Source organism: Oncorhynchus nerka, linkage group LG24 (genome assembly GCF_034236695.1).
Source record: "Oncorhynchus nerka isolate Pitt River linkage group LG24, Oner_Uvic_2.0, whole genome shotgun sequence".
NCBI classification, from domain to species: Eukaryota; Metazoa; Chordata; class Actinopteri; order Salmoniformes; family Salmonidae; genus Oncorhynchus; species Oncorhynchus nerka.
This window is the reverse complement of record NC_088419.1, coordinates 50,930,744-50,945,202: the sequence shown is the minus strand read 5'-3', so window position 1 is coordinate 50,945,202 and position 14,459 is coordinate 50,930,744. Positions and strand designations below refer to the sequence as shown.

The following is a 14,459-nucleotide window of genomic DNA, read 5'->3' as shown; positions in this document are numbered from 1 at the left end:
TCATCCATGTCAGTGTAATATCACATTGGATGTCATCATCGCTGCAAGGCAGATTGAAATTAAATTGTGACTGAATAGTTATGCATCTTGACACAATGATGGCCAGGGTGGCAGCTGTTGTGACAATTCTTCAAAAACGAAATATCCCCTTTCAACAGCCAGAAAGACCACAGCACCATGTAGAAAATGTTAATCACCTTTATTTTGTTTCGTAAAAACAAAATGATTATTAAGACTAGCTTTAATTAAAATGACCACCGCAATCCTGTTCGAGACTAACAATGTGGTGAAAAGTACTGAACCGTTGACCAATGTGTTGGGAGTTTAAGTGAGCAAGCAAGTCTGATAAGGACTGCATCCTTGGGACATTTCAAAATACACAAGTCTCTGGTTGACGGGATAGTGTTTGAAATGATAGGTCTTCGTAGCTAGAAGTTAAAACATCAGAGAAGTCGCCTTAGTTTCTTAATTGCAGTTCCAATCCTTGTATGGGGTCTCAAGGGGAAGATCAATCAGTTTGCCTCATTCTTTGATGCTTCGTCAAAATTCTCCACCAAGTCTGAAGAGAAGAGAAAAACAAAGGATGGTTTTACAGGTTGAAATTATGTAATGTTTCCTCTGAAGTGTCTGAAATACTTCCCTTGCAAATGGAATCATCCTTACCTGGGACATCGTCGTCTTCTTCTTCAATATCTTCTGCTTTAGGGGTTTTGCTGTCAAGCACTGCAATAAATAAAAAAAATACAGAAGTTTACATTCACCTTAGCCAAACCTGTCATTTTTTCACAATTCCTGGTATTTAATCTCAGTAAACATTCCCTGTCTTAGGTTAGCTAGGATCACTTTATTTTAAGAATGTGAAATGTCATAATAATAGTAGAGAATGATTTATTTCAGCTTTTATTTCTTTTATCACATTCCCAGTATGTCAGAAGTTCACATATACTCAATTAGTATTTGGTAGCATTGCCTTTAAATTGTTTATCTTGGGTCAAACGTTTCAGGTAGCCTTCCACAAGCTTCCCACAATAAGTTGGGTGAATTTTGGCCTATTCCTCCTGACAGAGCTGGTGTAACTGAGTCAGGTTTGTAGGCCTCCTTGCTCACACATGCATTTTCAGTTCTGCCCACAAATTCTCTATAGGATTGAGGTCAGGACTTTGTGATTGCCACTCCAAAACCTTGTCTGTGTTGTCCTTAAGCCATTTTGCCACAACTTTTGAAAGTATGCTTGGGGTCATTGTCCATTTGGAAGACCCATTTGCGACCAAGCTTTAACTTCCTGACTGATGTCTTGAAATGTTGCTTCAAAATATCCACATACATTTCATTCCTCATGATACCATCTATTTTGTGAAGTGCACCAGTCCCTCCTGCAGCAAAGCACCCCCACAACATGCTGCCACCCCCATGCTTCACGGTTGGGATGGTGTTCTTCGGCATGCAAGCCTCCCCCTTTTCCCTCCAAACATAATGGTAATTTTTGTTTCATCAGACCAGAGGACATTTCTCCAAAAAGTACACTCTTGGTCCCCATGTGCAGTTGCAAACCGTAGTCTGGCTTTTTAATGGTGGTTTTAGAGCAGTGACTTCTTCCTTGTTGAGCGGCCTTTCAGGTTATGTCGATATAGGACTCGTTTTACTGTGGGTATAGATACTTTTTCCTGAGGTATTGGCTGATTTCTTTTGATTTTCTCATGATGTCAAGCAAAGAGGCACTGAGTTTGAAGGTAGGCCTTGAAATACATCCACAAGTACACCTCCAATTGATCCAAATTATGTCAATTAGCCTAACAGAAGCTTCTAAAGTCATGACATGTTCTGGAATTTTCCAAGCTGTTTAAAGGCACAGTCAACTTAGTGTATGTAAACTTCTGACCCACTGGATTTGTGACAGTGAATTATAAGTGAAATAATCTGTCTGTAAACAATTGTTGGAAAAATTACTTGTGTCATGCACAAAGTAGATGTCCTAACTGACTTGCCAAAACCATAGTCTGTTACCAAGAAATTTGTGGAGGGGTTGAAAAGTGATATTTAATGACTCCAACCTAAGTGTATGTAAACTTCCGACTTCTATTGTATATATAGTAAGCATAAAGACACTCCTCAGGTCTCAAAATAATCCCCAGTGCACACCGTAACAGAATTTCCTTTTGCAACAAAAATTGAGAGCTTCTATTTGACACATTTTGCTTGGTCCCTCCCCGTTTTGTCCCGGTTGGTTCCTTGTGAATATACCCCAGCCCTAACCTAATGATTTTACATGAGGGCCAACCCACCTTGTCGAGGGAACTGCTCTGCTAGTTTGCGCAGGCTGGTGAGGCTGTCGGCGCCCAGCTGGCTGAGGATGCCCGGCAGCATCTCCGTGAGCTGCTTGGTCTCGGCATGGCCGGTGATAGCGAAAGTGTTGGCCGACAGAGATGCCTGCACTTTGGGGTTGTTGAAGTGGATCACTGAGCCGTCATCCTTGATCATGTTTACCTGGTGACAGTAAGAGGGGAGGGGGTTGCTCACTTCAAAATTCTACTCCAAGTTTGGTCCCCAAAGTCATACAAGGCTGCAGTCCAAGCAAGAGACTTCAACATCTACAGTGCCTTCAAAAAGTATTCACACCCCTTGACCTTCTCCAGATTTTGGAGTGTTATAGTTTGAATTCAAAATGGATTCAATTGAGACTGCGTCACTGGTCTACACACTATACCGCATAATGTCAAAGTGGAACTGTGTTTTTAGAAACAGTTTACAACTGTATTAAAAATGAAAAGCTGAAATGTCTTGAGTCAATAAGTATTCAACCTCCGTTATTGCAAGCCTAAATAAGTTAAGGAGTAACGATTCGCTTAACAAGTCACATAAGTTGCATGGACTCACTGTGTGCAATAAAAAGGTTAAACATGATTTCTGAATGACTCATCTCTGTACCCCACACATACAGATAATTGTAAGGTGCCTCAGTCGAGCAGTGAGTTTCAAACAGATTCAACCACAAAGACATTGACTATCCCTTTGAGCATGGTGAAGTTCTTTGTATCAATACACCCAGTCACTACAAAGATACAGGCGTCCTTCCTAACTCAGTTGACGGTAAGGAAGAAAGGCGTTCAGGGATTTCACTATGAGGCTAATGGTGACTTTAAAACAGTTACAGAGTTTAGTGGCTGTGATAGGGGAGAACTGAGGATGGATAAAACATCGTAGTCACTCCACAGTACTAACCTAATTGACAGAGTGAAAAGAAAGCCTGTACAGATTATTTTTATTTTTTATATTCCAAAACATGCATCATGTTTGCAACAAGGCACTAAAGTAATACTTAAAAGAATATGGCAAAGCAAGTCACTTTTTAACCTGAATATAAACTATTCCAATACATTACCGAGTACCACTCTCCATATAGTGGTGGCTGCATCATGTGATGGGTATGATCGTTCAGGACGAAAACCCCCACAAAAAAAAACAGAATAGAGCTAAGCACAGGCAAAATCCTAGAGGGAAAACCTGGTTCAGTCTGCTTTCCACCAGACACCGTTCAACAGGACAATAACCTAAATCACAAGGCCAAATCTACACTGTAGTTGCTTACCAAGAAGACAGTGAATGTTCATGAGTGGCCAAGTTACAGTTGATTTAACTCTACATGAAAATGTATGGCAAGACCTGAAAATGGTTGTCTAGCAATGATCAACAACCAATCTGACAGAGCTTGAAGAATTTTGAAAATAATAGTACGCAAATGTTACTCAATCCAGGAGTGGAAAGCTCTTAGACTTACTGCAAAAGGTGCTTCTACAAAGTATTGACTCAGGGGTGTGAATACTTATGTATAGGAAATATTTTTTCTTTAATTTTCAATATATTTCCAACAGCATGGTTTTCACTTCGTCGTTATGGGCCATTTTGTGTAGATGGGTGAGAAAACCTAATTGAATCCATATTGAATTCAGGTTGTAACAAAAAAAAGTGTGGAATAAGGGGTATGAATACTTTCTGAAGGCACTGTATAAGGGAGGCATGAAACTAACAAAATACAACATTTAAGAACTTAAGATGACACAAAATGTATAATGGTAGCTGTGTTTACCTCCTCAATACCAGCAATGTTGTTGACAGCTAATTTCTTTAACGAACTCTGAAGTTTTTTGTCGTCGGCTGTTGCCGTCCTGTGTACGACCTTCTTCTTCCTACGTGCAGAGCCCTGAAAACAACACAGGGAGATGTAAGAATGTACATCAATAGAGGTTAAATAAAGCAGTGGTGTGCCTAGTGCTCTACCAACCAGGAGTATCAGAAACCATACGGCTGATGATTAAAAATAAAACATAGAAGAGATATTATATATATATATATATATATAAAATTCACTTTAAACATGTCACCTTAAATGACTAAAATAATGTGCCATTTTAAACAACTTTTAATCTATATTGTAATTTGATAAAAATGTATTATATAGGTCTAACTCATCAAGATTGACTTGATTTAATTAATACACATTTCAGAGGCACGTTCAACAGGACACAATGTTTTTGGAATGTTCAGACAGACACGTTAATGTATAACAAATATGCCTCCAACATGTAGAAAATGGATGTGCAACTTTGATGGGGGTGGGGGATGGGACAAAAAAAAAACACCCCATGAGGGGCCAGGGTGGCTCACGTGTCCTGTACCCACATCCATACCCACACATGCAGACAGAGCCGGCCCTAGCCTTTTGGGGGCCCTAAGCGAAATTGAGTGGCCACCTTGGGCTAATTGAGTGACTGACAAGAGAAAGACTGCTGATGCATAACCAAACTTCGAATTTGAACCCAAGAGTAGTTGAGACCATGACGGAATTGTGCAGCACACCCCATAATCACAACGTTTTTCAACTTTTCATACAAAACAGTAGTTTCTATTGAAATAGAGTCAGCAAAATTACGTTGCACAAGCAGCACCACATATATTGCGATGAACATGATGCAAGACTTCACTCTCAAACAGTATATGCACGGGCTCTCTTCAAACTTCTATAGGTAGGCATGGGACAAACATTGGATAAGTTTAGCCTTGCGCTCCAATGCACTTAGTTGTTGCGGAAATTGACCCACTATGTTTACTTAGCGCATCTACGTCATATCACTGACTACCTTTAAACATTGCACACCATTCTGTCCTGCTGAACGCACCCTATGTACTTCCTGTTGAATCTCTAAATAGGGAAATTAGCTTACCTTTCCTCCTATCCGGACCTGGGCTTGAAGTTTTGCTAATTTTTCTTGGTTCATGTTTCTACCTGGAAAAATGACATGAGTAGAAGTTCAACTAAAACATGTAAACTAGCAACTGAACTGTTTTCAAGTGGAGGCATATGGGTTGTTATCTTGTCAATTATCTACACTAGTATCAGAACAATTTGCTCCAGATGACCAGTTTCATCCATAATTTCACTGGAAGTATTATGGATTGCGTCAACATACATTTGCTGCCAAGCCAACTAGCCGAGAAACGCTCAGAGAATGGAGTTCAGCATTCCTCACTTAACTAGCTGCTAGCTAAGATAGCCAGCTAACAACTGTACACGATAGAGAACCTCAATATGCGAGCTAGTTAACCACATGTGTCAAGAGGGCGTTGTTACTAGCTATCGAACTTTAACTACCCACGGAGAAGTGAAACAAAGAACATAGCTACAATTTCAATAACGAGCCTAATCCACATGCGACATCTTTCACAAAAGGGATGATGTCTGTTGAAGACGCAAACAAATAGCCAGATATAGCCAGGCTAACCAGACAGACTAGCACGCTAACTCGAGCCAGTTAACAAAATGACAACAGTGGATTTGCTGGGTATCCTATGAAGTGTCATTGCCTCTTTTCATCTAAGGTACATCAACCCCAGTCAAATATCAAACACACACGTAATTGTTTACCATAAAACCACTCTAAAATGGACGTAAAAACAATATACCAGACCTGATCCACAAATATCAGAGGAAACATGCGGCAACGAAAGATAGGATATGACGAAATCTTCTTCTATGGTATATTGGCGATCGCACAATGTAATGTGCATTCCGCCACCTACTGTGCGGGATGGAAACAGGGTTCACAAAAATGTAACAAAATACAAAAATAAACGACTAAACTAAAATAAATAAACTGAACTAAATCACAAAACTTTTCAGCTAAAAAAAACCCTACACCGGTTCCAGTTTTCGACACTAGTTGTTGTCCATTCATAACATTCATCTTCACAAACTTTGCCCGACGCGTTGCTTGATTCGAACTCATCATCCAATCCGCGGTCTTCGACTGACCCATTTCTTCTTCTTCGAGTGGTTTTCCAGCCGCCTGGACGCTTTGTTGCGTTTGTGGCATTGAGTTTCTAAACCCAGAAGCGCAACATTCGAAGACTTCCGGGAAACAGCTTGCGAAAATAGACCAAATATCCAAGCCGGTGTTTGAGGAGTACAACCTAGATTCGAGCAAACGGCCTAAGTAGTTGAACATGTTATTACTCCAACCTTGTGAAAGTGACAAACTGACACGTTTTCATTTTCCTCAAAAATAACTTTATATTGAAGGAGTGCTTGCACATTCGCAGTTCGGGGCGAGCCGATGACGTGTGGTCACGCAATAGCTTATCTAGCCAATGGCTGCATTCCAAACACTGAAAAGACACACCCTCTCCCCTCAAATTAAGTGGACACTTCCAGTGCTGCAAATGTAGCAATTTTGTTGCTAGATTCAGCAACTTTTCAGACTACCTGGCAACTTTTTTTTCAAACAGCACCTAGCAACAAATTGAGCTACTTTTAAAACGTTTTTGGACATTTTAGCAACTTTTGAAAAGTGACTCAAACGCTAAAATGCACGCATTTTCCCTCTAAATTACAAAAAAATGATTTTGTCTGTCACACACTCAGTCACAACACACGTGCCTGGCTGCAAAAGTGCATTGTGAGTGATGTCAGCAGCAGGCCCTCAGCTCGTTCACAGCAGCAGCAGGCCAGCAGCAATTTCAGTAAATTGCAAATCATTGTTGGCGGACTGCAGCAGCAGTAGTACGGGTTCGACGAGCCAAACCCAATGAATATAGTTGGTCATGAATGTTTGATCTTGAAACAGAACTTACAACATCAATCAACATGTCTCAATCACAATTGTACAGCCAGAAGTACAGAAAAGAGTGGGAGTCTGTACCTGAACAGATGTCAAATCATATTTTTTGCCGAGATGGCCAGTCAATTTGAGTAGCGTTATTGTGTATTCTACGTAATGACACAGTTTTTATGTTATCACACAATGACATCACAACGTCATTCAGCAACAAATCAACCTGCCTCTAGCAACATACCCTGAAAATTAGTTGGCAACACTGGACACTTCTGATGATGTGTCTTGACGTCTGAGGAGTTTACGCTTGCAGGGCAGAAATTCCTTCATCAAATAAGGGGAAAAGAGAAATGGGGAAACTCATTAACCCTCCTACCGTATGGGAGTGATATACAGGGGAACCTGTCAGAAAAAAAAAACATTTTGAAAAGCTTTGTGTGTTAAAACACAATCAAACAGAACTATTCTAACAAGTCTCTATAAATCACTTCCTCATAACGGCAAATTCATTTGAACTTAATTTTTATTACCTGCCAACATAGTCTAGGCCTACTTCCAAAACACTTCAAATTCACAGTTTGAACATAAAACGCAATTTGTAGAAAAATGTATATAATTTAGTTTATACTAAAGGGATCATTGAACTTGTAGCCTATATTGTTTTTCAAGTAGGAAAGAGCAGATATAGCAATACAAAGTTTCAACAATACAATGAATGTGTTTTAATTTCCATACGTTTTTCACCAATTCCGATCTTTGGCATGTATATTGTTGGCGTGATGGTTAACACAACATCTGCACATTTTATTTTTTACTCAAGAACACATAATGAATTTGTTCATCACAAATCTCAAACCACTTTGAGCCTTGGGATCAGAAAACACTTCCAGGCCATGTTTCAACACAGATGAGGCATTTACAGACAAGTTATACTGCAGTGACTTGATATATGTTACACTGCACCGATGTGACTTTCATTGGATACCTTTGCGCATTCCGTTTCAGCTGTATACATAGTCCATAAATATACGTAATGTGATGTCAACACGGTTTAAGTAAACACTTACATTAAATTAAATCCTTTTAAAACCACTGAAAGGATAAAGGTGATCTACTCATCATCAGATGAGCTAAACTGACTGCGCTGTAAGTGGTAAGCTGGCTGAGCACCCATGGTGAGAGAATCCCTTCTAAAAATGTCTTAATACAGAAAATGTGTTGTACAAAAAGTACAACACTTTATAAAAAAATATATATACCTTTTAGTCAATTAGCAGACGCTCTTGTCCAGGCGACTTACAGTTAGTGCATTCGTCTTAAGATAGCTAGGTGGGACATCCACATAACACAGGCATAGGAGGATTATTTAAGATACTGTTTGAAGTGGTAGGGTTTCAGCTGTTTTCAAAAGATGGGCAGGGACTCTTCTGTCCTAGCTTCAGGAAGAAGCTGGTTCCACCATTGGGTTGCCAGGACAGAGGAAGCATTGGACTGGGCTGAGAGGGAGCTGCCCTCCCGTAGGGGTGGGTAGGGCCAATAGACCCGAGGTAGCAGAACGGAGTACTCTCAGTTAGAACAGACAGACACATGAATTTCAAATGTGTCAAAAACACATTTTTCATCAGTCCACAGTACCGCAGCAGGTCAAAGAGATCTGCAAGACACAACAGCAACCTCAACGGCTTGGCCAGCCAGAAAAGTCTCTTAAGAATTCAAAACCCATATTTTCACATGGTAACAATGGCATAGCTGCCATATTGGGATTCCAGAAGACTGTGAAACAGAACTATTAGCTTCAACGGAGGAACACCCGCTGAGTTGATGTTTCAGATTGCCTGGCACTCTCTCACTGACTGATAGCGAGCTCGAGCTTGAAACAATCAATTGGCCTTGTCATTATGCACAGGCTCTAAGGGCTCTGGGGACCTCGAGAGTAGCAGATGTCTATACTTCTGAGCACCTGCATCTCTCATAATACTGCTGAAAATCACAGTGAAGACTCAAGAAAACAACATTGACAGCTGGTGCGGATTGCAGAGTTCAGCCTTTCAAGGTCAGGTGGTGCTGTACAGTAAGAGGTTAGCTAGAAACAACAGTCAATGAGGCTAACTCAGGGGTCCATATTCGTCCAGGCATTAATTGTGTGTCAATGATAAGCAACATGCCTGTTGCTAGGTTCTGTGTGCCTCATGAATGTGCAATACACTGTGTGCACAATTATTAGGCAAATTTAATTCCTCTGTATTCATTTTATTGTTGAACAAACATATCGCTCTTAGTCAATCCAAAATGTTATTGAACCTCTAACCTGAATGTTTAAATCTGAGTTTTGTTTTTCTCAGAGGAATATATAAGTGGGCACAATTATTAGGTAACTACTAGTGTGCAGAATTATTAGGAAACTAAATAACAAAAAGAATTTCTCCCAACTCACTTGCTTATTCCCAATTTTTAGAGTAAGTGTAACAAATAATTAACAAAAAAATGACAATTAAATAACATTTTTGACCTTTCAAAAATATTACGTAACCAATATAGCCACCCATCTTTTCAATAACTGCCATGAGCCTTCCGTCCATGGAACCTGTCAGTTTCTTGATCTGTTCACTATCAACTTTCGCTGAAGCAGAAACCACAGCCTCCTAAATGCTGTTCAAAGAGTTGTATTGTCTTCTGTCACTGTAAATCTCATGTTTGAGAAGGGCCCACAAGTTCTCAATAGGATTTAAGTCAGGTGAGGAAGTGGGCCATGTCATTATTCGGAAATCTTTGAGGCCCTTGCTGGCTAGCCAAGCAGTGGAGTACTTGGATCCATGTGATGGAGCATTGTCCTGCATATAGATCACAGCCTTCTTGAATGCTGAGAACTTCTTCCTGTACCACTGCTTGAAAGAATATTCCAGAAACTGGCAGTAGGTTTGAGAGTTAAGTTTCAGTCCATCTTCAACCTGAAAAGGTCCAACTACCTCATCTTTAATGATAGCACCCCATATCAGTACCCCTCCTCCACCTTGCCTGACTCAAAGGGGTGCCCTGTGTCCATTACTGATCCAGCCACGGTTCCATCCATCTGGTCCAACAAGAGTCACTCTCATTTCATCTGTCCATAAAACCTTTGAAAAATCTGTGTTCAGGTATTTCTTTGCCCAATCTTGACGCTTCAACTTGTGAATCTTATTCAGTGGTGGTGGTGTTTCATCCTTTTTGACCTTAGCCATGTCTCTGAGCACTTGACACCTTGTACTTCTGGACACTCCAGGTAGGTTGCAGTTCTGGAACATGGTGGCACTGGAGGATAATGGGTTCCTGGTAGCTTGACGTTTAATTCTTCTCAGTTCTGGAATATGGTGGCACTGGAGGATAATGGGTTCCTGGTAGCTTGATGTTTAATTCTTCTCAGTTCTGGAATATGGTGGCACTGGAGGATAATGGGTTCCTGGTAGTTTGATGTTTAATTCTTCTCAGTTCTGGAATATGGTGGCACTGGAGGATAATGGGTTCCTGGTAGCTTGATGTTTAATTCTTCTCAGTTCTGGAATATGGTGGCACTGGAGGATAATGGGTTCCTGGTAGCTTGATGTTTAATTCTTCTCAGTTCTGGAATATGGTGGCACTGGAGGATAATGGGTTCCTGGTAGCTTGATGTTTAATTCTTCTCAGTTCTGGAATATGGTGGCACTGGAGGATAATGGGTTCCTGGTAGCTTGATGTTTAATTCTTCTCAGTTCTGGAATATGGTGGCACTGGAGGATAATGGGTTCCTGGTAGCTTGATGTTTAATTCTTCTCAGTTCTGGAATATGGTGGCACTGGAGGATAATGGGATCCTGGTAGCTTGATGTTTAATTCTTCTCAGTTCTGGAATATGGTGGCACTGGAGGATAATGGGTTCCTGGTAGCTTGATGTTTAATTCTTCTCAGTTCTGGAATATGGTGGCCCTGGAGGATAATGGGTTCCTGGTAGCTTGATGTTTAATTCTTCTCAGTTCTGGAATATGGTGGCCCTGGAGGATAATGGGTTCCTGGTAGCTTGATGTTTAATTCTTCTCAGTTCTGGAATATGGTGGCACTGGAGGATAATGGGTTCCTGGTAGCTTGATGTTTAATTCTTCTCAGTTCTGGAATATGGTGGCACTGGAGGATAATGGGTTCCTGGTAGCTTGATGTTTAATTCTTCTCAGTTCTGGAATATGGTGGCCCTGGAGGATAATGGGTTCCTGGTAGCTTGATGTTTAATTCTTCTCAGTTCTGGAATATGGTGGCCCTGGAGGATAATGGGTTCCTGGTAGCTTGATGTTTAATTCTTCTCAGTTCTGGAATATGGTGGCACTGGAGGATAATGGGTTCCTGGTAGCTTGATGTTTAATTCTTCTCAGTTCTGGAATATGGTGGCACACCCTCCCTCATTACACAAATACATATCACCTAAAAATGATTCAATCCAATAAGTTTATATGGTTTGGAGTTGGAAAATGTGCATAGAAATAATGAGAAGATCAGAATACTCACTTGCCTAATAATTGTGCACGCAGTGTACTTGCTATGCTCATCCAAAAACCAAACTTGTCTGGTTCCTTAGCTTTAACACCTATACATCAATGTGCTGCTGCTGCAACCTCCAAACCACCCTTCACCCAGGACCAAGGCTCTCTCTGATCAGATGCCCCATCCAGGAGTTCAGGTGATGGGCTTGATCATGGTGTTCGGTAGGCCTCCAACATCTCCACTCAGGCAGAAGCAGTCTGGCTTACTGCTGATGGAGGTGCTGCTGATCTTACCAGAGCCTTTCAGTGTGCTGCATTTCCAGTGGTGGAGGATGTGAGAGTGGGCTTTGGTGCCCCAGCAGCTGTGTCCACCAGGAAAAGCTTCTAGATGATGGCCTTCTTCAGGAGGACCCAGGGGTCCTAGGATCTGGTTCCAGGTGGCCATGCATTACTGCCAGTAGCAGGGATGCGGGTGCTCATTATGATGACAATGACCTACGGTGGTAAATATAGGACATTATGTGAGACAGAATGTAAGTCTAATAAAGTGTTTCTCAACTCCAGTCCTCAAATACCCCAACAGCACACATTGTTTTGTAGCCCCGGACAAGCACATCTGATCCAACTTGTTAACAAATCATCAAGCCCTAAATTAGTTGAACCAGGTGTTTGTCTGGGGCTACAACAAAAATGTGTGCTGTTGTGGGTAGTCGAGTACTGCAGTTGGGAAACACTCAGTGGCAACCCGTCATTCAGGGCAGGATGGACTGAGCCCCATAAAAACGTGTGTGTGTGGGGGGGGGGGGGGGGGGCTTGCCTGTTTTGCATGCTATTTTGGCATTGATTCATGTCACATATCAGTTTGCAAAAAAATTTAAAATATATATATATATTTGATTGAGTTAATAAAGCTGCATACAAACACGGTCTCTTTTTTGTTTTCTTGAGTAAGGCAGCTCCAAAGTGCAGGTGTTTCAGCCGAGCTCGGTGCTTTCTGTGGTGGTGGGGCTGGCCAGCAGAAAATAGGAGCATTGCGCCGTGATTGGCTCAGTGCTCTGTCACTCATGGGGACCTTACGCAATCGCCAAGCTTAAGTCCTTAGAAAGGGTGGACATCCAAAATTTCAGCCCTTTGGGTCCCGCCATAGAGTTATATTACAAGTTCCTTTCCAAGAAGGCTCAAGGTCATTGGCCACTGAAATTACATCAAATCACGTTATATGTACAGTAGCTTTGATTGGACTGATCATGTCAACATCTTACTTTCACAATTGTAGCTAGCAGTCATCTTGAATCAAGTCTACTGGCAAATCCTTTTTAATCCTTGTCATATGAAGAGAAAGAATGAGGAGAAAAAAATAGAAAGACGTATTGCTGCTCATCGGCCATTGGACATAAACATTACACAACAATTTGGAGATCACAAATTCAACAATGAGTGGTTTGTAAGGAATCGGTGACAGTGGCTAACTGCAAGCATTGCAACTGGGAAGTCGGGAATAAACAGCTCAAACTGGGAAAATATGTTTTGAATGGTCATTCATTGATGACAAAATTTGGACTATTTTCACCAATGTGGTATTGTAAACACATCGTTCCTGGCCGGTGTGTGCTTGTTACTAACTTTTTTTGTACAGATTTGACAGTGCTACAAATAGTAGTGGTTGCGCTTGGCTTGCACGTTCAAATTCAGCACACACAACACTCTATAATAGAATTGTGATATTTTGACGTGTCAAATTAAAAAAAGCTTATTCAACGCGTCAAATAGTGTTATATGACATGTATCTTTTTTGACACACACAGACCCAAATGGCGTTCAATGTGCCTCACCATAATAATTTGATCTATTTTCACCTCTTAATTGCATATACTGTTCTAACTTGGTGGTGCACATGTAGCCTATTACCTGTTTTAGAGAAATGTAATCATCGAATATTGTAAGAGCTTTCAATGTCTGCTTATATGCCCCCTTTATTTATCCTATTGGTCTGACTTGGTGTACAGGGAGAACACTAAGAACTGCCCATGTTCTGAATTTTGTTGCTGTACATTTCAAAAGTGCTGAACAAATAGTTATATTGACTACATCCATCCTAGCTCACTCATGTCTTAATCGAAATTACGGATTGTTTCTTATCCGCTGGTCATCCCTTTATGCCATAGTTTGTACATCTCAATTGTTAGAAGAAACCACATTTGATTAAGCAGGTCAGCCATATCAGCTGTGTTTTTTTAAGGCAGTAAATGAGGCTGACAGACAAGGCTCCGCTGATAGCCAGGTGTAGCAGTGGTAAGGTGTTGGGACTGCTTTTGGGACAGTTTTATGTAGTCCCTAACAGTTTGTGGGCACGGTTTGTGACCGTTACAGTGCAATTAATGTATAGTTTAGTGTTGTGTAGTAGCTTTGCTGGCATGCATCCCCCACAGAGTTCCTCTGTCCAGTGTCTGTGTTCTTTTATTTTTAATGGCCAGTCTGAGAGATGGCTTTTTCTTTGCAACTCTGCCTAGAAGGCAGGGCATCCCGGAGTTGCCTCTTCACTGTTGAGTCTGGTGTTTTGCGGGGACTATTTAATGAAGCTGCCAGTTGAGGACTTGTGAGGCATTTGTTTCTCAAACTAGACACTCTAATGTACTTGTCCTCTTGCTCAGTTGTGCACCGGGGCCTCCCACTCCTCTTTCAATTCTGGTTAGGGCCAGTTTGCACTGTCCTGTGAAGGGAGTAGTACACAGCGTTGTACGAGATCTTCAGTTTCTTGGCAATTTCTCGGAATAGCCTTCATTTCTCAGAACAAGAATAGACTGACGAGTTTCAGAAGAAAGTTCTTTGTTTCTGGCCATTTTGAGCCTGTAATAGAACCCACAAATGCT

General features: G+C 41.1%; 1 protein-coding gene across 2 annotated transcripts; it reads right to left on the bottom strand.

Moving 5' to 3' along the window:
- Positions 1-184: 184 nt before the first annotated feature.
- On the bottom strand, positions 185-6,545 carry LOC115108099 (transcription factor BTF3 homolog 4-like). Of its 2 annotated transcripts, none has more exons than XM_065008949.1 (6): positions 5,921-6,545; positions 5,220-5,281; positions 4,085-4,198; positions 2,283-2,484; positions 664-723; positions 185-559 (listed from the first exon to the last, which is right to left on the bottom strand). In XM_065008949.1, exons 1-6 carry the CDS (start codon positions 5,988-5,990, stop codon positions 513-515), a joined length of 555 nt encoding a protein of 184 aa, XP_064865021.1. In that variant the 5' UTR covers positions 5,991-6,545; the 3' UTR covers positions 185-512. The 2 variants fall into 2 exon arrangements, with proteins under 2 accessions (XP_064865021.1, XP_029487926.1); XM_029632066.2 differs by having other exon boundaries at positions 5,964-6,545.
- Positions 6,546-14,459: the final 7,914 nt, after the last annotated feature.

Coding starts and splice junctions, on each gene's coding strand:
- LOC115108099 (XM_029632066.2), bottom strand. CDS start 6,063: ATGCACATTACATTGTGCGATCGCCAATATACCATAGAAGAAGATTTC. Junction 4,199..5,219: donor AGGTCCGGATAGGAGGAAAG/GTAAGCTAATTT, acceptor TGTTGTTTTCAG/GGCTCTGCACGTAGGAAGAA. Junction 724..2,282: donor AGAGCAGTTCCCTCGACAAG/GTGGGTTGGCCC, acceptor TATTTATTGCAG/TGCTTGACAGCAAAACCCCT.